Here is a 22155-nt window from a genome sequence, read left to right as displayed (position 1 = left end):
TTAGAAATGAATGCTAATAATCTCATTGTAGTGTGGAGACATAGTAATGCAGCCAGTGTGGCTTATGGTATGGTGCTGAAATGTCAGACATTGTGAGGGAAGTTGTCTGTGGGTAAAACACTTGGTTAAAATGATAATTTCTGCTCCCTATATTTAGAATACTGTATCTCAATTTTCTACTTTTCTATTGAAAGTATGTTGTTTTTCTTAATTTATAGCTTAACGTTTACATAGTCTGGTGCGGTTGAATTCCAGTTAAAGTATGATTAATCTATGGCATATTGACTGCAGTAGTCACCTTAACAGTTCAAATTACACTAAATGGTTTAGGATTTTTAAAGAAATTTTGCATTCCACGTTAGTTTTGTATCTAAGTAGCATATTTTTGTAAATCATTTTGTGTTAGATTTTCTCAGGTAATGTAGGGAATTATTTAGAAATTCTAATTTATTGTAATTGCAACATGTGCTTACAAATAAAAATGACAAAACTTAGTGCTTCTTTCTGGATCTCTGTCTCAACATGTTTCCCACTTCCTAATTGGTTATCTTCGCTTGCTTTTCTGAATTTACTCCTAAGTTTACTCCTAAGTTTACATATCTTCCTTGTTTTTGCAGGAAAACCTTGTGTTACATTTGCTTTGAAATTAATCTAGATTGCACATCTAGATAGCTGCAAGTGTCTGTGCATGTTGCAACCTTGCATCCATTTACAAACATTGCTTATGTATTTGATTTCATTTGGAGTTATTTTCATCGTTTTGGTAGGAAATTTGCGACCAGTTCAACTATACAAGAATTTGCCTTTCTATTTTATATCTTTTTTGTGGGAAAAGATTGCTTGAGCAATAAAATCCTTTAGTTTTTGCAATGAATAAATCAAACTTTCAATAAGTTCTCAGTATTAGCTGGAAAAAGACTGGCGATGTAATGTTCTTTGCTTCTGCTACTTTCATTTTTCATTTTGAGCCAGTCAGTTTCTCTGTGGTCAGAAGATCACAATGGTCAGTTGTGCTGTAAAACTTTAGGTGAAAACAAAACTGTAAATGCAACTCCTACATGTTGGCGTGAAGAGGGATAATTGTACTGTTGACAGGAATCTGTATTTTTCCTGCTTTTGGGTGGTTATTTACAAGTGTATGCCCTCTGTTGCACAAAGAAATGAGTGCAATACTGATCAAGGAAGAAGTTGACTGGGCCAATCACTGATCGGGAAAGTTATATTTTCATAGGAAATAAAGTGAAGCTTTTACTGGGACATTGATTTTTCACCGTCACCCGTATATCAACGATACAAAGTTTGCACATCCATGTGCTGGTTCTGACTTTCATTTCTAGTTTTGCCTGGTATAGAACAGTGCAGGCACAGAAGGATATTTCGCATGTTTGAGTTTGCACCAACTTTCAGTGAGCAATCTGGTTCATCACATTTCCTTTCTCATTCCCCATAACCCAGAAACATTTTTGCCTTCTGTCAGGCTTCTTTTTGAAAATGATTATTCATCCACCATTCTATCAGATGGCATACACACATCTTTTATGAAGATTTTCCTTATGTTCTCTCTGCACCTTTTATCAGTCAACCTAAACTTACCCCATTTCAGCCAATCGAAACAGTTCTCTTTATTTACTCTGTCTAAACCCTTTTTGATTTTAAACACCTCTATTAAATTTCTTAGCTTTCTCTGCTCTAAGGAGAAAATCTCTAGTTTCTCCAGGCCATCCACGTAATCATAATGTCTTATCCTATGAACTGTTTGAGTAATTTTTCCCTCTACCCTCTCCAGAGCTTTCACATCCTTCCTGAAGTGTAATGCCAAGAATAGTACACTAGTTCAGCTGCGGTCAAACGAGGATTTTATTTTGGTTTAGCATAAACTTTTGAAATCTGTGCTTCTCTTTGTGAAGCCCATGATAACATAAGCTACATTAATGACTTCACTAAACTGTCCTGCCACCTGCACAAACAGTCTCAGGGTGTCTTTCTTCTCATATTCCTTTTAAAATTGCACCATGTCTTCTTCAATATCACTGGACAGTTTTCTGTATTGAATTTGATTAGTCACATTATCTGCCCATTCCAGCAAACTATGTTCTCTAGAAGCTAATTATACTCATTTTCCTCATTGTTTAATACACGTCAAGATATATATTGTAGATTCACAATTTTCCAAACTTTGCTAGATTTTTGTATATCCAAATTGATGTAAATGAAACATTTTGTTATTTTACGGTGTTTAAAATATCGCTTCAAACTGCTGTAAGTGTTTTAGTTAATTTTTAAAATTTTGACTTACAAGTGATTTAAATACTTTGTTCTGACATTTTTTCTTTACCTTTCAGCTCAGAAACATTGGCAAAATTATTTAACCTTGTTTTCATAAAGCTGGACAACATTTGTAAAAGTTCCTATTACTACTAAGGGCCCAACATATTTTTTGCAGACTTCTGCTTTTCCAGTGCCACACTTCTTGATACAGACTTGATGTAGTCCACCGATAAAATGTCAAAGGGTCAGAACATAATTGGCAGTGCTAAAAAGGTTCATTTTCAAGTTGCAAATATTGACCTATCTGACCAATCCCCTGTTCAAATAGAATTTGAGAAACTGAGCCACATTCCATATGGTACGATACATTTAGGAAGGGATCAGAAAATTGAACAAGATGTGGAATCCAGTCAGAACTTTGAACTGCAGTCTCACGATGAGACTACAGTTAGTGCATCTTCTCGCAAAATCAACACTGCTAAAAGCAGTTTGCCTTCCTTTGAGGCTCAGCAGCAAAACCAGTTGTCGCCACATGTTAAAAAACCAGTCAGTTCACAGAAGACAAGTAATATTTTAGCTGCTCTTGGCCTTTCATCTAAGGATCTGGATGAAGTGAAGAGCTTTCCTAAAGACAAACTTACACTTGACACATTGCCGAAGATTCTTAAGCAAATCAAGAAGAAAAGAGCATCTTTGAAACATGGAAAAAATGACAATTCTCCGCAACAAAACCAATCCACTAGTACTTCTCGAGATGGTGGCATTGAAGAAAAGCTATTGATGAAAGATCAAGGCACTGTACTCAAACCACTAGTCAACTATGGCTATGATCCTTCCTCTGGAGAGTCTAGTCCTGGATCTGAACGGGAAGGAGTAAGTGGTGATGGTTCTCGTAAAAAAGAGAGACATTTCACTGAGTTCCCAAATTATCAAAGTAAGTTTGACTCCGATTCCGACACTGAATCTGATTACGAAATAGTTGAGGAGCATCACGAGCCATGTGAAGAAGAATCTGTCCTTGAGACAAAAAGGAAAACTCCTATTCTGCAAAACATAAAGGATTTTCTTGGTTATTTGCCTGTGGTGCTTCCACACTGCTGCTCACTGTGTGACAAAATAATTGATACTCTCCAGGTGAGTTCCTTGGTAATATTTAATTCTAATGATGTCTGGCGTCATTTATCGAGCCATAGAGTCATACAGCATAGAAATGTGTATGACTCATTCCACATGCTTCAATCCAACCAGTCCGTACCAACCATGTTCCCAAACTAAACTAGTCCCACCTGCCTGCGCTTGGCTCATCTCCCCAAAACATTCCAATTCATGAACTTATCTAAATGCCTTTTAAATGTTGTAACTGTACCTGCATTCACCACTTGTTCTGGCAGTTCAATCCACAGAAAAAATACTCTCTGTGCAAAAAAGCTGCCCCTCATGTTATTTTTAAATCTTTCTTCTCTCACCTTAAAAATATGCCCCCTAGTTTTGAACTCCCCCACCATAGGGGAAAGACCTTTGTCAGTCATCTTATCTGTACTTGTCATGATATTATAAACTTCTACAAGGTCACCCCTCAACCTCCTACGTTCCAGTGAAAAATGTCCCGGCCTTTCCAGTCTATTTTTACATGTCAAACCCTCTGCTCCCGGCAACATCCTGGTAAATCTTTTTGGAACTCTCTCAAGTTTGCTAATATCCTTCCCAACCAGAACTGCACCCAGTATTCCAGAAGAGGCCTCACCAATGTGCAGTACAACCTCAGCAGGACTTCTCAACACCTATACTCAAAGGTCTGAGCAATGAAGGCAAGCATACTAAATGTTTCAACTATTAGATTAGATTAGATTAGATTAGATTAGATTACTTACAGTGTGGAAACAGGCCCTTCGGCCCAACAAGTCCACACCGCCCCGCCGAAGCGCAACCCACCCATATCTCTACATGTACCCCTTACCTAACACTATGGGCAATTTAGCATGGCCAATTCACCTGACCTGCACATCTTTGGACTGTGGGAGGAAACCGGAGCACCCGGAGGAAACCCACGCAGACACGGGGAGAACGTGCAAACTCCACACAGTCAGTCGCCTGAGGCGGGAATTGAACCCGGGTCTCTGGCCCTGTGAGGCAGCAGTGCTAACCACTGTGCCACCGTGCCGCCCTGACAACCTATGATGCAAATTTCAAAGAACGATGTACCTGAACTCCTGGGACTCTCTGTTCTACAACATTATCCAGGGCCCTACCATTAATTGTATAAGTCCTGCCCTTGTTTGTTTTACCAATATGCATTACTTCACATTTATCCAAGTTAAACTCCCTCTGCCACTCCTTCGCCCATTGACCCAATTGATCAAGATCTCTTTTGTGATCTTAGATAGCTTTCTTCACTTTCCTCTATGCCACCAGTTTTGGTGTCATCTGCAAACTTACTAACCATGCCTCCTATATTCTCATCCAAATAATTTATATATATGACAAACAAAAGTGGACCCAATACCGATCGCTTTGGAACACCTCCAGTCTGAAAACAAACCCACCACCACCACCCTCTGTCTCATAACATCATGCCAATTTTGTATTCAATTGGCAAGCTCACTCTGAATCCCATGTGATCTAACTTTACTAACTACTCTACCATGCAGAACCTTGTCATAGCCTATACTAAAGTTCAAGTAAACAACGTCTACTGCTCTGCTCTCATCAGTCATAGAGTCATACAGCACGGTCCAACCAGTCCATGCCGAACATAATCCCAAACTAGACTTGGCCCACCTGCCGGTTCCTGGCCAATATCCCTCCAAACCTTTCCTAATCATGCGCCCATCCAAATGTCTTTTAAACATTTAAACCTACATCCACCTATTTGTCAGAAATTTCATTCTACACGCAGATTATCCTCTGTGTTAAGAAATTTTGGTTACTTCCTCAAAAAAAACACGATTTCCCTCTCACAACACCATGCTGACTATCCGTAATCAATCCTTGTCCCTCCAAGTACACATAAATACTATCTTTCTAAATCACCTCCAACGACTTAGCCACCACTAATGTCAGACTCACAGCTCCAGAGTTTTCAGGCTTCTCCTTACAGCCTTTCCTAAACAATGGCATAACATTAGTCACCCTCCAGTCCTCTGATACTTCACCTGTATTTATAGATGATTCAAATACAGGATGCCCTGCTATAATGCGTATTTTGTTAATGCAAATTTACTGTAAGGTGATTGATGTTGGGGACACTGTTTCTAAAGTGTGAACTTTTAAAGCATGCATTGGTTATAATGCAATTCTGGCCCGATTAATTTAAATGGTGCAGCTATTATGCGATTTTCTTATAACAAGGAATTGCATGAGAATGTAACCACTGTGTTACAGCAGAACGGACTATATTTTTGTTAGGGGCCTCGCAATTTCCTCCCTAATTTCCCACAATGTCCTGTGATGCACGAGATCAGGTCCTGGAAATTTATCAATGTTTATCTTTTCTACGACCTCCAGCACTTCCTCTTCTGTGATGTGAACTATTTTGAAAACATGAATAATTATTTCCCCAAATTTTTTAGCCTCCATTTCTTTCTCAACATTAAAAAGTGATTTGGAATATTCATTTAATATCTCTTCCATCTCCTGAGGTTCAACACAAAGACAACCTTGTTGATCTTTAAGGGATCCTACTGTCTCGAGTTGCTGTCAATGTATTTGTAGAAATCTTTTCCATTATCGTTAACATTATTTGCCAAAGCTGTCTCCAATCCCCTGTTTGCCTTCCTGCTTTCCTCCTCCTCTTTATTGAAAAAGATGTTTACATTTTTATTATAAAATTATAAAATTACAAAAGAGATAGTATAATAATCTTATGGTACAATAACGATAAACTAAATACTACTCTACTCTACAAAACAAATCAAAAATACCAGAAAAAAAGCAATCTTCTCATACTACAATTCAATAAAAAATCAGGTGTAATAAATTACATTAAATTAGTTTGAACTGAGCTAAACTAACTTAACTTACACCACTCAGTGCCACCCCACCAAAGCTCTACTACTCTGCTCTCATCAGTCATAGAGTCATACAGCATCGGTCCAACCAGTCCATGCCGAACATAATCCCAAACTAGACTTGGCTCACCTGCCGGTTCCTGGCCAATATCCCTCCAAACCTTTCCTAATCATGCGCCCATCCAAATGTCTTTTAAACATTTAAACCTACATCCACCTATTTGTCAGAAATTTCATTCTACGCGCAGATTATCCTGTTAAGATTATCCTGTTAAGAAATTTTGGTTACTTCCTCAAAACAAACACGATTTCCCTCTCACAACACCCATCATCGGGAGCATCAGATAACATACTTGTATTTATTTGGGATTCTTCCTCTCAGGGTTCCCAGCCCGCCAGATACAGTCTTCCTGGCTGCACGAAGGCCCTAATCAGTATGGCTGACAAGTCTGCTTCTGTGTGATTCAAAAAGGGCCGCCACGTCTTATTAAAAAATTCAGTTTTCTGGTGCACCATACTTGTAGAGACATCCAGGGGAACATGCTTCCTCACTAACCTACGCCATCCCGAAAGGCCAGGGGTGCTTTTCTGAGACCCAGCTCATCAGAATGTTCTTCCTCGCTCAATGTGTAAGAATATTAAACAGTTTTTTCCTGTGCTCAACTAGGGAAGGTAGATTTGGCTTTCCCAGAAGGAGGGATCTGCCTTAACCTCAGTCCCCAAGATCGTATCCAACACATTTGCTATGGTGCTCCAATATCTACGATTCTCACGGCACGAACACAAGCAATGTGTGAGAGTGCCGATTTCTGTTTTACATTTAGGGCACCTTGGAGATGCTTCTTTTTAAAATTTTGCTAGCCGCTCTGGGGCCAGATGGGCTCTGTGGAGAATCTTTAGTTGCATGGCCTGCGTTTTATTACAAATCAAAATCTTTTTCACAATATTCCAGATATCCTCCCATATTTCTGACAAAATTTCTGCTCCCAATTCCAGATTCTCTAAAGCTTTTCAATATCTTCTGAGGCACCCCCTCCCTGTAAATGATGGAGGGTACTAATTGAGAGACTGCCTGTGGAGTGAAGCATTCTCCTGTCCACATCGGAGGGATGAACAAATAGCCTGGACCTTTTCTGTATAAAGTCCTTGATCTGAAAATAGCAGAAGAGGTCTCGAATAGATAACCCATATTTATGACTCCGCTGATCAAATGACATCCTGGCCTCCCCCTCAAATAGGTCTCCCACAGGAGACTCCCCTAGACTCCTATAATTTAAAGCCGGAATCTATCAATCCCGGCCGAAATCCTGGTGTTCCTGCTATGGGCGAAAGTAAGGACTGCGGATGCTGGAGATTAGAGTCAAGAGAGTGGTGCTGGAATAGCACAGGTCAGGCAACATCCGAGGAGCAGGAAAATCGACAGACAAAAGCCCTTCATCAGGAAACTTCCTAATATGGGGGTGAGCGGGGAGGTCTTATGTAAATTACCCTCGCTTTGTCGTATCATTCTTCACGCTTTGACCGTGTTAATGATGATCGGACTTTTACAATATTCAGCGACAGTTTTCATCCTGTCCATAAATAACAAATTAATAAGGGGACATTTTGCCTGGGAGGCCTCAATATCGAGCCACATTGACCTCGGATCCTGACAAGCCCAATCATTCACATAATAAAGAACTTATTTGATGTCTTTTGAAGTCTGGGAGCTCTACAGACACCTCCCCCCAACCTCCCCATTCTCTGTGGAAGCTGCAGCTCAGCAAACATAATAAAAGGGGGCCTGCGGTGCCAAATGAAAGATCCAAATCAACCATTAAGTCTCCACAGCGCTTGCCTAAGTAGCACCAGAGGAAGCATTCGCATGGGGTATAGCAGGCAATGAAGAACATTCATTTTCATCAGAGCTATTTGACCCAACCAGGATACTGGTAGCACCTCCCAACGCTGAAGGTATTGTCTTATCCTCTTGAGCAATTGTACAAAATTAGCTTCATACAATTGGTGAAAGGCAGGGGTAATGAAAATACCTAAATATAGGAAACCTCCCTGTGACCACCTAAAAAGAAATTGAATTCCAGCTTCAAGGTCAGGGACAAGACCCCCCCCCCCCACAGGTATGGCCTTGGATTTCATAAAATTAATTTTTCCCCCGATAAAGAGCCAAATTAATTGATATTTTGTATTAAACGGGGCACAGACATTGTCTATACCCGTCTGTATAGAGATTGATTTTATGCTCTCCTATTCCCACTTCTGGGGCAACTATTTTGGGTTCTTTCAGTATAGTCTCCACCAGCAGTTCGATCACTAAAGTAAACACTAAAGAAAAAGGGGCACCATTGTCAGCTGCCTTTACCAATAATAAAATTGTCTGATTTTATACCCCTTGTGAGAACTACTGCCATGAGATCGTTATACAACACTGCCACCCACCTGGCGAAGACCCCCCCCCAAGACCAAGCCGTTCCAAGACATAAAAAAGGTATGGCCAACCTACCTCATCAAATGCTTTTTCCGCATCGAGGGAGGCTACCAAGCCCAGGATCGACCTTTGTTGACACATCTGGACGATATTCAACACTCTTCTGATGTTGTTAGAGGAGCTGCGATCCTTAATGAAACTTGTCTGGTCCTCTTTTACAATAGAGGGCAATACCTTCTGCAGCCTCAACACTAAGGATTTTGACAGAATTTTAAAATCCACATTTAGCAGCGAGATGGGTTTATACGAGGTGCAGTCCTCAGGATCGTTCCCTCTCTTAAGAATAAGGAAACCTTTAGCCTCCCTGAGAGAGGGCGAGAGGCAGTCCTGACAGTATGAATGGTTATACATGGACATATGTTTGCTCGCTGAGCTGGAAAGTTCATTTTCAGATGTTTGTCACCATACTAGAGCCTCCGGATGAAGCACTGCTGAAGATTCCTGCTTTATATTTATGTTTGTGTTTCTTTGAGTTGGTGATATCATTTCCAGCGGTAGTGTCATTTCCAATGGTGATGTCATTTCCTGTTCTTTTTCTCAGGGGGTAGTAAATTGGGCCCAAGTCAATGAGAATTCCTAGAAGCATGACATTCCAACCGGAACTCTATGAACAAACACATTGACTTGGGCCCGATTTACTACCCCCTGAGAAAAAGAACAGGAAATGACATCACCATAGGAAATTACACCACCGCTGGAAATAATATCACCAACTCAAAGAAACCCAAACATATAAATAGAAAGCAGGAATCATCAACAGTGCTTCGTCTGGAGGCTCACTGAAGATGTTATCTAGTATGGTGATGAAACTTCTGGAAATGAACCTTCTAGTTCAGCGAACAAACCTATATCTAGAACCTCAACCTGAGCTACAAATCTTCTCAAAACTCGCTAATGGTTATACGTGCCCAAAGTTAGCTCGGCCAACATGTTTATAAACTCCTTATAAAAGTCTCTCATCTGGGCCAGGTACTTTGCCACGTTGGAGCTGCCTTGCCGCCTCTTGTATCTCTTGTGTAGTCGGAGGGTCATTCAAAAGAGAGGCCTGCTCCGAAGTTATACCTGGATGATCCAAGTTCTCAAAAAAGGACTCCCATCCTCGCCAACCCATCCTCACAGCCCTCCGACCAATATAACTGTATAAAATTTCCTAAATGCTGCGTTGATCTTTTTGGACTTGTGAGTGGGAGTACCAGTACCCTCTCTAATGGACATGATAGATCGAGGAGCGCTCTTCTTCCTGGCCAGATTTGCCAAATATCTACCTTGCTTATCACTGTGCTCAAATAGTCTGCTTCACAAAGGAGAGCTCTCTCTTTACTACCTGGGTGAGCACGGTGTTCAGAGCAGCACGGAGAGCTGGAATCCGCTATAACTTAGTCACAGACAGTCTGCCAAAGTATGCCGTCTCGGCTGCCTTCAACTGGGCCTCAAGCGCACGCTGTTACTCTCCCCTCTGTCTCTTCTGGGTTGCTGAGTACGAGATAATTATACCCCTTGAATAAGCGTTGGCATTCTCCCAGAGCACCGATGGGTTACTGGCCGTACCCGAATTAATATACCAGAAAGTCTTAAACTCCCTTGTAAAATACTCAATAAACTTTCTGTCTTTCAAGAGAAAAGGATCCATGCGCCAATGTCATGTATCTGTCCCATTACCTCGATCTTAACCTCTAAATACACTGCCGCATGGTTCGAAATGACTATATTCCCAATCTTACAGGTTAGTACCAAATCCAAAAAATTTGGTGGAGCAAAAAATATATCGATCCTTGTGTGACACTTGTGCAGGTTGGAAAAGAAAGTGAAATCCTTTCCCTTAGGGTGAAGACACCTCCACACATCCACCAACCCCAACTCCCCACATAGGGCCACCAACTGTTTGGATTGCAGGGAGGTGCCCGAAAGACCTCTTGGCATCCTATCCACCTTGGGATCCATAAGACGGTTGAAGTCTCCCCCTATAATTGTGTGGCGCACTCCAAGGGCCATCAGCCAAGAAAGTGCATCAGTTAAAAATTTGAGGGCGTGTGCCGAAGGGCAGTAGACATTCAAAATGCTGTACTCCTTCCCATGTATTAATGCTTTGAGGATCATAAATCCCCCATGCTCGACCTTAATATGGTCTATCAACTGGAATAGTAGATTGTTTTGTATTAGTATAACCACTCCTCTGCATTTGGAATTAAAAGATGAGAGGAACACCTGGCCGAACCCTCCCTGCTGTAACTTTAGATGCTCCTTATCATCTAAATGAGTTTCTTGTAGCAGAGGAGCATTGACCCTCTCCTTTCTGAGACTCGAGAGCACTTTCTTTTAATTGGTGAGTGACTTCCCTTTATATTCTAGGTGCATCATCTAAACAAACAACTAGCCATATCAGTCTAAAGCATCCTGTGACCCTCCATCACCACCCCCGAGAGGAAGAACCCTACTCCTAATGTGCTGAGTGTAGACAAGAAATGATTAATAAAATCTAAAAAATACAACTACAAACACTAACAAAACAAAAATTCTAATAACTACTCCTAAAATAAACAAAAGACAAATAACTGGAGACTTTCCCCTTGTCCACAGGAGGCAGTCACCTAATCCCTAACTCCTCATGGCTCGTTCTAACTAAAGCAGTGCTCCAAAACCAGGCAAAACAGAAACAAAGAAGACATACATCTTATACACATGGAAATTAAAAGTGGGTACCCAACCCATCTCACCCATTCATCGACCCCACTTGTTGTCAATAAAAGAAACCCTAACCAAAAAAGAAGAAATAACAGGGACTAGCAAAAATAACAAGAAAGAGAAAGGAGAAACAACTTCACCTATTACAGGAGCAAATCAGGCACACAAAATAAACAACAGAACAAAGGAAACACTATTGTCCATAGTATTTGACCCAACCAGTCTATTTTAAAGCATCTAGAAAATCGTTTGCCTTCTCTGCTGAATCAAAATTATGCAAGGAGCCTCACTCAACACTGCCGGGTACCCTACAGAATATTGAATGTTCAAGTCTCTCAGCCTCTTCTTTACTTCGTCATAACATTTCTTCTTTCAGATCAGAGCCCCAGAAAAGTCCTAAAAAATATATGATTTTTGACCCCTTGTAGATCAGGGTCTATAGATTTTTCCTCAGCATTCTGGAAGCTTCCATTACCATTTGTTTGTCTCTGTAACATTGAAATTGAGCTAGGATCTGGCGGAAGCATTGCTTCGATCCGGGCCTGCGCACTGTGACCCAGTGGGCCCGCTTAATCGCACCTGACCTGATTCGGCTCCCAGTCCCAGGACCTGCAGGAGCCATTGCTCCAGGAAGCTGACCAGCTGATCTTTTTCCTCTCATTTTGGGAACCTGGTAAATCAGATATTCTTTCTCCGTCCTCGATTTTCGAGGCTGTCGATCTGCTCGATTAAGGCCCGCACCCGTTTTTCCTGGCCTGAATCCGTCCCGCTGAGGATTCCGCCATGGTCTCCAAAGCTGCAATTCGTTGCTCCACCTCAATGTGTTGCCAGAGATGTTGGATCTCCTGCTCATGCTTTTGTAGCATGGCCAAGTTGGGTTCCAGTCAGGTCCTCCAGTGCTGATTCAATTTTCTCTCGGAGTTTGATGAACTGTGAGACCAAGTTATGCTGCTCAGACAAGTTCAAAGGGGCCTCCGTGGGAATTGGCGCTGCGATCACTGGCATGTCCCTTGCTGCAGAGGTGTGCCATGCATGTTGCGATCCACGCGGCTCCTTTCCTTGAGTCATCCCTGAATATTAACAGTGATATTTTAGAAATTCTGGGGATTTTACGCTGCTGATTTTTTTGAAAATGGCGAGTAAGGGGAGGGTGAAAGCACTACTTTGCTCTGATTGTGGTGCAGAGCTCAGCAAGGCAGACCTGTTAGATTGTCGCTATCTTGAATTCCCCCCACCCCGCCCAATTTCCTTCGTAAGAATGTCCCTACACATTTTATACTCTTTAAAATTTGTTCTCCTTGATTAGATTCTGACATTACAGCTTATGTTATGAATTCATGGCTGTATTCTAATTCATAACGTTGCTTCACAAATCTAAATAATTGCATTTAAAATTGCTTTGGCAGATATGTTACATTTTAAATTTCTATGCTCCGGTTTGATTGAGAGTGACGTGTTAGTTGTATTAGTTCACACAGTACGTATCCAGATTTGTTCAACCTGAATACAGAATACAAGTAAATAACCATAAGTTCCAAAGTTATAATCAAGGAGTTCACATGATGTCTTGTAAAATGGGTGTGATTTTTAAATAACCTGACTAGAGACTTTCACATTCACTGTCCTCACTGCTCTGTATAATGCACACAAGTATGCTATTGGTTAATTTGCTTGAATTAATAGACATAATTCTACTTACTGGAGTTTTTGATTTTGACTTCAGAAGCTGAAATGTTATCTATTCGTAATTGTACAGCCTTTTGTTATTGAAACACTCTTTCGTTAATGAAATGTCCTCATCTTCTTCTTGTTGTACAGGATTGGAATGGCCATATGAATGATCCATTACACAAACTACGTTGTCTGCTTCTTCAAAGAGTGTATGTATTAACATTAGGAATTGATCACTGATCTTGGTGTTTGTGCCAGTTTTTTTATTGATAGCATATAAGGTTGCAGGATGTTTAAATAATTTTCCTGAACCTAATATTGTGATGTTAGTTTCTGAAGTTGTACAATGAGCATCACTGATGCTTTACAGTTTGCAGCAGTGAACTGTATATCACAAAATACCGTATTTTTGTGCCTCCCCCGTTTGTATTATTTGACTAACAATATTATTGTATGATGATTATTCGGTTTGAAGAGATGCATTGGCTGTTTAAAAAAAGGGCAAGTTGGAAAAAGAAGTTCTGATTCTTGCAAAGTTTTAGCAACTATCATGTATTGTCTCTATCGATGATGGTTTTGGAGTTTTGTTTTGTCACATGATCATTCATTATGGTGCTCCTTACATTAATAATCAAGTTAATACTACTTTTATTTCTAGCTACCCAGATTGGAACCCAGGAAAACTACCAGATACAAAGTAAGTGGAATGATTTCAGCAAGACCTGTGTGGATAGGAACTGCTCCACAGTAGTTCAGCATGTTAGAATGATATGGTGATTAAATGGTAGGTCATTAAGATGGGTGAAATTGTATCCTTGATTGGTTGTATAACTCACTCAAGGAGTTATGAACCTTCAGGATTCTCTATTGCAGAGAACCGATGATGCTAAGTTGTTGAGTGGTATTCACAATGGAGATTGACAGGTTTTTGGATCGTAAGGGTATAGTGTGGAGCTGAAGTAGAAGTTCAGCCGTGATTGTGTTGAATTAATGGAGGCACCTCAAAGAGCTGAATGGCCCACTCCTCAGATTTCCTGGGTTCCTATGTATTCATGCAGCCAGTGGAAGGAGTGAGCTGAATGGGCTGAATTTTTGGTTTTCATTCATGGCTTGTGTGTCATAACGTTTTACTAGTTTTTGATTAACATAAATTCTCAGATCTTGGCTTTACTGATTTTTATTTCTTCAGCGGGTGAGTTCTATGCTTGATAGGTTGCTTGGTGTCGTTGGCTTACAGCATTGAACATGGGCAGAATCGTAAGATGTGGTCACTCCTTGTCAAGTTGCATTAATGTTGACATGGATGTTGTGGACATAGATTGCAAGGAGAATTGGTATTTTTCTACTGGAGTTTAAATGGTCACTAAGACAAATTGGACAATCTGTGTGTCTCATGGACCAGAGTTCCTGTAAGAGAAGAAATATGAATAAGGTTTAAACAGTGGAGACAGTAGTTCTGTTGCTGCAACAATCGCGGGCAAAAGGAAACTAAATTCTTGGGCTTTCTCATTCTTCAAATGGACTGACAGTGCGGTGAGAAAGAAATTATTGCACATGAAGAAATAATATCAGCAAGAACTTAGAACATCCATTTGACGATTGGTCTTCTGATATGTAATCCAAAAATGTGAGAAATGTTCAGTCAGCCAAGAAATCTCTCCAGACAGACCTTCATCAAAATTGAAAATTATTCTGATTTTAACAGGAGTTAAGCAAGTACGAGTTTAGAGAAAATGATGGGGAAGAGAAGGAAGTAGGAACAAAAGTGACAATCGATTTTTGTCAGCACCTTCCACATCTTACCCTGAACTTGATGAAACCTGATAATATTTAAAGTTTTCTCATTCGGAGGGAAAGTCACAGATCTAGAATGTTAACTATGTTACTCTTTCTAGAGGTCCTTCCTTATAGCACAGAAACAGACCCTTTGGTTCAACTCGTCCATAGAAACATAGAACATAGAACAATACAGCGCAGTACAGGCCCTTTGGCCCTCGATGTTGCACCGATCCAAGCCCACCTAACCTATACTAACCCACTATCCTCCATATACCTATCCAATGCCCGCTTAAATGCCCATAAAGAGGGAGAGTCCACCACTGCTACTGGCAGGGCATTCCATGAACTTACAACTCGCTGAGTGAAGAACCTACCCCTAACTTCAGTCCTATATCTACCCCCCCTTAATTTAAAGCTATGCCCCCTTGTAATACCCGACTCCATACGCGGGAAAAGGTTCACACTGTCAACCCTATCTAACCCCCTAATCATCTTGTACACCTCAATCAAGTCACCCCTAAACCTTCTTTTCTCTAATGAAAACAGCCCCAAGTGTCTCAGTCTTTCCTCATACGATCTTCCTTCCATACCAGGCAACATCCTGGTAAACCTCCTCTGCACCCGTTCCAGTGCCTCCACATCCTTCCTATAGTATGGCGACCAAAACTGCACACAATATTCCAGATGCGGCCGCACCAGAGTCTTATACAACTGCATCATGACCTCAGGACTCCGGAACTCAATTCCTCTACCAATACGCCATATGCCTTCCTCACCGCACTATTTACCTGGGTGGCAACTTTCAGAGATCTGTGTACATGGACACCAAGATCCCTCTGCTCATCCACACCACCAAGTATCCGACCATTAGCCCAGTACCCCATCTTTTTGTTATTCTTCCCAAAGTGAATCACCTCACACTTAGCTACATTGAATTCCATTTGCCACCTTTCTGCCCAACTCTGCAGCTTCTCTATATCCTGCTGTAACCTGCCACATCCTTCCTCACTGTCAACAACTCCTCCGACTTTCGTATCATCCGCAAACTTGCTCACCCAACCTTCTAACCCTTCTTCCAGGTCATTTATAAAAATGACAAACAGCAATGGTCCCAAAACAGATCCTTGCGGAACACCGCTAGTGACGGCACTCCATGAAGAAACTTTGCCATCAACTACTACCCTCTGTCTTCTTCCATCCAGCCAATTCCTAATCCAAACCTCCAACTCACCCTCAATGCCATATCTCCGTATTTTCTGCAGTAGCCTACCATGGGGAACCTTATCAAACGCCTTACTAAAATCCATATATACCACATCTACCGCTTTCCCCTCATCAACCTCCTTCGTCACCTTTTCAAAGAATTCAATAAGGTTTGTGAGGCACGACCTGCCCTTCACAAAACCATGCTGACTATCCTTGATCACATTATTCCTATCCAGATGTGCATAAATCCTATCCCTTACAATTCTCTCTAAGACTTTGCCCACAACAGAAGTGAGACTCACCGGCCTATAGTTACTAGGGTTATCCCTTCTCCCCTTTTTGAACAAGGGAACCACATTTGCTCTCCTCCAGTCTTCTGGCACTACTCCTGTAGACTACTCCTCACTCCATGTCCAACAAGATATCCTACTCCAATCCAGTTCCACCTGCCAGCACCCAGCCCATATCCCTTCAAACCCTCCCTATTCATATACCCATCCAGATACCTTTTAAATGTGATAATTGTACCAGCCTCCACCACTTCCTCTGGCAGTCCATACCACACACACACCACCCTCTGTGTGAAAAGGTTGCCCCTTTGGTCTCTTTTATATCTTTCCCCTTTAACCCTAAACCTATGCCCTCTAGTTCTGGACTCCCCCACTCAATGGAAAAGACCTTGTATATTTACCCTACCCATGCCCCTCATGATTTTTATAAACTTCTATAAGGTCACCCCTCAGCCTCCGATGCTTCAGGGAAAATAGCCCCAGCCTGTTCAGCCTCTCCCAATATCTCAAATCCTCCAACTCTGGCAACATCCTTGTAAATCTTTTCAAGTTTGACAACATCCTTCCGATAGGAAGGGAGACCAGAATTGCATGCAAGATTCCAAAAGTGGCCTAACCAATGTCTGCAACATGACCTCCCAACTCCTGTACACAATAATCTGACCAATAAAGGAAAGCATACCAAATGCCGCCTTCACTATCCTGTCTACCTGTGACTCTAATTTCAAGGAGCTATGGACCTGCACTCCAAGGTCTCTTTGTTCAGCAACACTCCCTAGGACTTTACCATTAAGTGTGTAAGTCCTGCTAAGATTTGCTTTCCCAAAATGCAGCACATCACATTTATGTAAATTAAACTCCATCTGCCGTTCCTCAGCCCATCTGATCAAGATCCTGTTGTAATCTGAGGTAACCTCCTTCACTGTCCACTACACCACCAATTTTGGTGTCATCTGCAAACTTACTGACTATACTTCTTGTGCTCACATCCAAGTCATTTATATAAGTGATAAAAAAGTAGTGGACCCAGCACCGATCCTTGTGGCACTCCACTGGTCACAGGCCTCCGGTTTGAAAAACAACTCTTCACCACCACCCTCTGTCTTCTACCTTTGAGCTAGTTTTGTATCCAAATGGCGAGTTCTCCCTGTATTCCATGAGTTCTAACCTTGCTAATCAATCTCCTATGGGGAACCTTGTTGAATGCCTCACTGAAGTCCATATAGATCACGTCTATTGCTCTGCCCTCATCAATCCTCTTTGTTACTTCTTCAAAACCTCAATCAAATTTGTGAGACATGATTTCCCACACACAAAACAATGTTGACTATCCCTAATCAGTCTTTGCCTTTCCAAATACATGTACATCCTGTCCCTCAGGATTCCCTCCAACAACTTGCTCACCACCGACGTCAGGCTCACCAGTCAATAGTTTCCTGGCTTGTCCTTACCACCCTTCTTAAATAATGACACCGTTAGCCAACCTCCAGTCTTCCGTCCCCTCAGTTGTGACTATTGATGATACAAATATCTCAGCAAGATGCCCAACAATCATTTCCCTAGCTTCCCACAGAGTTCTAGGATACACCTGATCAGGCCCTGGGGATTTATCCACTTTTATGCATTTCAAGCCATCCAGCACTCCCTCCTCTGGACATTTTTCAAGATGTCACCATCTATTTCCCTACATCCTATATCTTCCATGTCCTTTTCCACAGTAAACACTGATACAAAATACTCATTTAGTATCTCCTCCATCTCCTGCGGCTCCACACAAAGGCCGCCTTGCTGATCTTTGCGTGGCCCTATTCTCTCCCTAGTTACCCTTTTGTTCCTAATATATTTGAAAAAACCCTTTGGATTCTCCTTAATCCTATTTGCCAAAGCTATCTCATGTTCCCTTTTTGCCCTCCTGATTTCCCTCTTAAGTATACTCCTACTGCCTTTATACTCTTCTATGGATTCACTCGATCTATCCTGTCCATATCTAACATATGCTTCCTTCTTTTTCTTAACTAAACCCTCAATTTCTCTCGTCATCCAGCATTTCCTCTCCCTACCAGCCTTTCCTTTCACCCTAACAGCAATATATAGTCTCTGGATTCTCGTTATCTCATTTCCGAAGACTTCCCATTTTCCAGCTGTCCCTTTACCTGCAAACATCTGCGCTCAATGAGCTTTTTAAAGTTCTTGCCTGATTCCGTTAAAATTGGCCTTTCTCCAGTTTAGAACTTCAACTTTTAGATCTTGTCTATCCTTTTCTATCACTGTTTTAAAACTAATAGAATTATGGTCGCTGGCCCCAAAGTGCTCCCCCACTGACACCTCAGACCTGCCCTGTCTTATTTCCCAAGAGTAGGTCAAGGTTTGCACCTTCTCTAGTAGGTACGTCCACATACTGAATCAGAAAATTTTCTTGAACACACTTAACAACTTCCTCTCCATCTAAACTCTCTTAACACTATGGCAGTCCCAGTTTATATTTGGAAAGTTAAAATCCCCTACCATAACCACCCTATTATTCTTACAGAAAACTGAAATTTCCTTACAAATTTGTTTCTCAATTTCCTGCTGATTATTAGGGGTCTATAATACAATCCCAATAAGGTGATCATCCCTTTCTTATTCCTCAGTTCCACCCAAATAACCTCCCTGAATGTATTTCTGGGAATATCCTCCCTCAGCACATCAGTAATGCTATCCCTTCTCAAAAACACCATTCCCCCTCCTCTCTTGCCTCTGTGTAACATTTTTATCCTGGAACATTAAGATGTCAGTCCTGTCCATCCCTGAGCCACATTTCAGTAATTACTATGCTATCCCAGTCCCATGTTCCTAACCATGCCCTGAGTTCATCTGCCTTCCCTGTTCGGCCCCTTGCATTGAAATAAATGCAGTTAGATTTATCAGTCCTACCTCGTTCTCTGCTTTGTTCCTGACTGTTTGAGTCGCTTCTTTTCTCAACTGTACCAGTCTCAGATGGATCTCTTTCCTTGTTATCCCCCTGGGTCTCTCCCCCACCCCCACCCCCCACCTTACTAGTTTAAATCCTCCCGAGCAGCTGTTGCAAATCTCCCTGCCAGTATATTAGTTCTCTTCCAATTCAGGTGCACTCTGTCCTACTTGTACAGGTCACAACTACCACAGAAGAGATTCCAATGATCCAAAAATGTGAATCCTTCTCCCATACACCAGCTTCTCAGCCATGCATTCATCTGCTTGTATCCTCCTATTCCTATCCTCACTAGCTCGTAGCACCGGGAGTAATCCAGATATTACTACTCTCAAGGACCTCATTTTAAATTCCTGCCTAACTCTCTATATTCTCCCTTCAGAAACTCATCCTTTTCCCTTCCTACGTTTTTAGTTCAAATGTGTACAATGACCTCCTGCTGGGCCCTCTCCTCCTTGAGACTTCCTTGATCCTGGCATTAGGGAGGCAACACACCATTCTGATTTTTCGCTGCTGGCCACAGAAACATCTGTCTGTGCTTCGGACTAACGAGTCCCCTGGCACAATTGATCTCTTGGAAGCCGACGTACCTCTCATTGCATTAGAGCCAGTCTCAATGCCGGAAACCTGGCTGTTCGTGCTATATTCCCCATAGAATCCATCACCCCCCCCCCTACATTTTCCAAAACAGCATACTTGTTTGAAATGGGGATATGCACAGAAGATTCCTGCACTACCTGCCTATCTCTCCTACCTTTCCTGGTGTTAACCCATATGTGTGACTGTATCTGTGGCTTTCCCCCCTTCCTATAGCTGCCATCCATCACACCTCCTTGCTCTTGTAAATTCCTCATTGCCTCTAACTGTCGCTCCAACTATCTATTCGATCTGACAGGGTTTGCAACCAACTCCAAAGTTCCAAAACAATGCAACAGCATACAAAACAGTAATTGCTGCTCCTGGAATTTGAGGAAATCACCTCCAACACCTAAAGTACTTCAAAAAAGGAGCAGCCTGTTACAGCCAGAAATTTTGCCCGTTTTCCATCTTGGATTACCCAGAATACTCAACCCTGAGTATTTCTAATCTTTGTGGTTTATATTTAAAATTTCTAAAATCTTCAATATTTAACCTTCTGACTTCAAGAGTATTATTTAGCATAAGTACGTTTCTTCCATTGTAGATGCTTTGCCAGGATTACAAAAGCATCACTTGCAAAATCTGCATGACTAATTCTGTTTGTTTGTACAGTGAAATCTAAGTGTAATCATTTGATTTGATGCAAAATTATTAGTAACTGGAAAAACCTATTATTTAATTTGAGGAAAGATTTATATGAAATTTTATGTAAATTATTAACATTGGTTTTCTTTGTACTTTAATTATCACGGCAACTTTCCTCTCCTTTGAAACCACTAATTGAAGTGTACTACTGTAAATGTTTGGTTGCATGCAGGAAAAGTCCAGAGAAGCCCAAAGCTCCAATTGTTGTACTGAAAAAAAAGGTCAAAGTCAAAAGAAATACAGGTAAAAGTAATTTCAGACCACTGACATTGTTTTGTTTCATTTGTGATTTAGTTAATTATTTAGTTTATTCCTTAATACAATTATTTCACAAGTTTAATATTCTGCCCTCCCCCACCAAAACCACAACTAATTCGTCAGTTCAGTATTTTCTTTTGCTTTTGCTTCACCGTGTTAACTTCAGTAAAACTCTTTTCTCTTTGACAGTTCATTTAGAGTTTGTCTCCTCTTCTTCCTCAGTATGTGGGTGATTTTTCTTTTACAGGATATCCACAATAAATCAAACTTCTACCATTCTATTCAAGGGCAGATGTACTAATTGGATTTACTGCAATACTGAAAGATATTTACGAAATCAGTTATATATATGGAAATGAATTAGGGTGTCAAAATAGTCTTAATAAGTAAACCTTACACAGGAAAATAATGCCAGTACTGCTAGCATCTTGTGAGAGGAAGGAAAATCGCACAAGGATTTCTTATGCTTTAGGAAATCCATATCATAGTGCTGCCATTTTAATCAGATACATCGTGTCAGCCTGTAATATACAAGATCCACCACATATCATTATTGTCCACATGTACCAGAAAAAAACCCCACTTCAAATCTAGCAACTTAAGATTGAACGACTATGAGATGCTGTGGGCCATCATCAGCAACTGAATTGTACTCCATCACAAACTGCAATCTGATGGCCTAGTACATTCCCCGTTCTTCCTCTACCTGATTCCTTTGAAGAGTGTAGGAAGACATGTCAGGGGCAGCACCAGGCATTCTTAAACATTTGGTCTCAGAAGACAATGTGTGTGTTGAGAAAGAAACAATCAAGTGATTCCACAACAGATGCATCACTCCTGAGTCTGAAGTTCACCTACATCCAGTCGTGAATGCTATTGGACAATTAAACAGGCTGTTCCACAAATATCTCCATCCTCAACGATGGGGAAATCCAGCACATCAGTGTAAAAATTAAGGTTGAACCATTTCCAACTATAATCAATCTGAAATTCTGGGTGCATGCTCCATCCTGGTCTCCTCCAGAAGTCCCCAGTCTTACAGTCTTTAATTACTTTGATTGACCATGTGTAATCAAGAAATATTTCAAGGCACTGGAGACTGCAAAGGTTATTCCCTCTTAAATCATTCTGGCCAATATACTGACGATGTCTGCTTCAGAGGTTGTCATGTCTCTAGTCAAGCTGCTCCAGTTACAACACTGACAATGTGGAAAATTGCCCAAGTATGTCCTCTACACAAAAAGCAGGGCAAATCCATCCCGGCCATTTACT

General features: G+C 41.2%; 1 protein-coding gene across 1 annotated transcript in view; it reads left to right on the top strand.

Annotated features, from left to right (window-relative positions):
• The window catches only part of LOC122556834 (uncharacterized), a 66600-nt gene that overhangs the window by 1925 nt on the left and 42520 nt on the right, over positions 1 to 22155 (top strand). Inside the window, exons 2-5 of the mRNA XM_043704066.2 lie at positions 2343 to 3402; positions 13261 to 13322; positions 13772 to 13810; positions 20798 to 20868. Coding sequence (XP_043560001.2) covers positions 2503 to 3402; positions 13261 to 13322; positions 13772 to 13810; positions 20798 to 20868 — 1072 coding nt within the window. The 5' untranslated portion in view covers positions 2343 to 2502. The remainder of the gene's footprint in view (positions 1 to 2342; positions 3403 to 13260; positions 13323 to 13771; positions 13811 to 20797; positions 20869 to 22155) is intronic.

The sequence above is a fragment of the Chiloscyllium plagiosum genome, unplaced genomic scaffold, assembly GCF_037043375.1.
Source record: "Chiloscyllium plagiosum isolate Xiang-an unplaced genomic scaffold, Cpla_swu_hap1 HiC_scaffold_16, whole genome shotgun sequence".
NCBI lineage: Eukaryota > Metazoa > Chordata > Chondrichthyes > Orectolobiformes > Hemiscylliidae > Chiloscyllium > Chiloscyllium plagiosum.
Note: the sequence above shows the minus strand (reverse complement) of the source record. Positions and strands in the feature narration are given on the sequence as shown.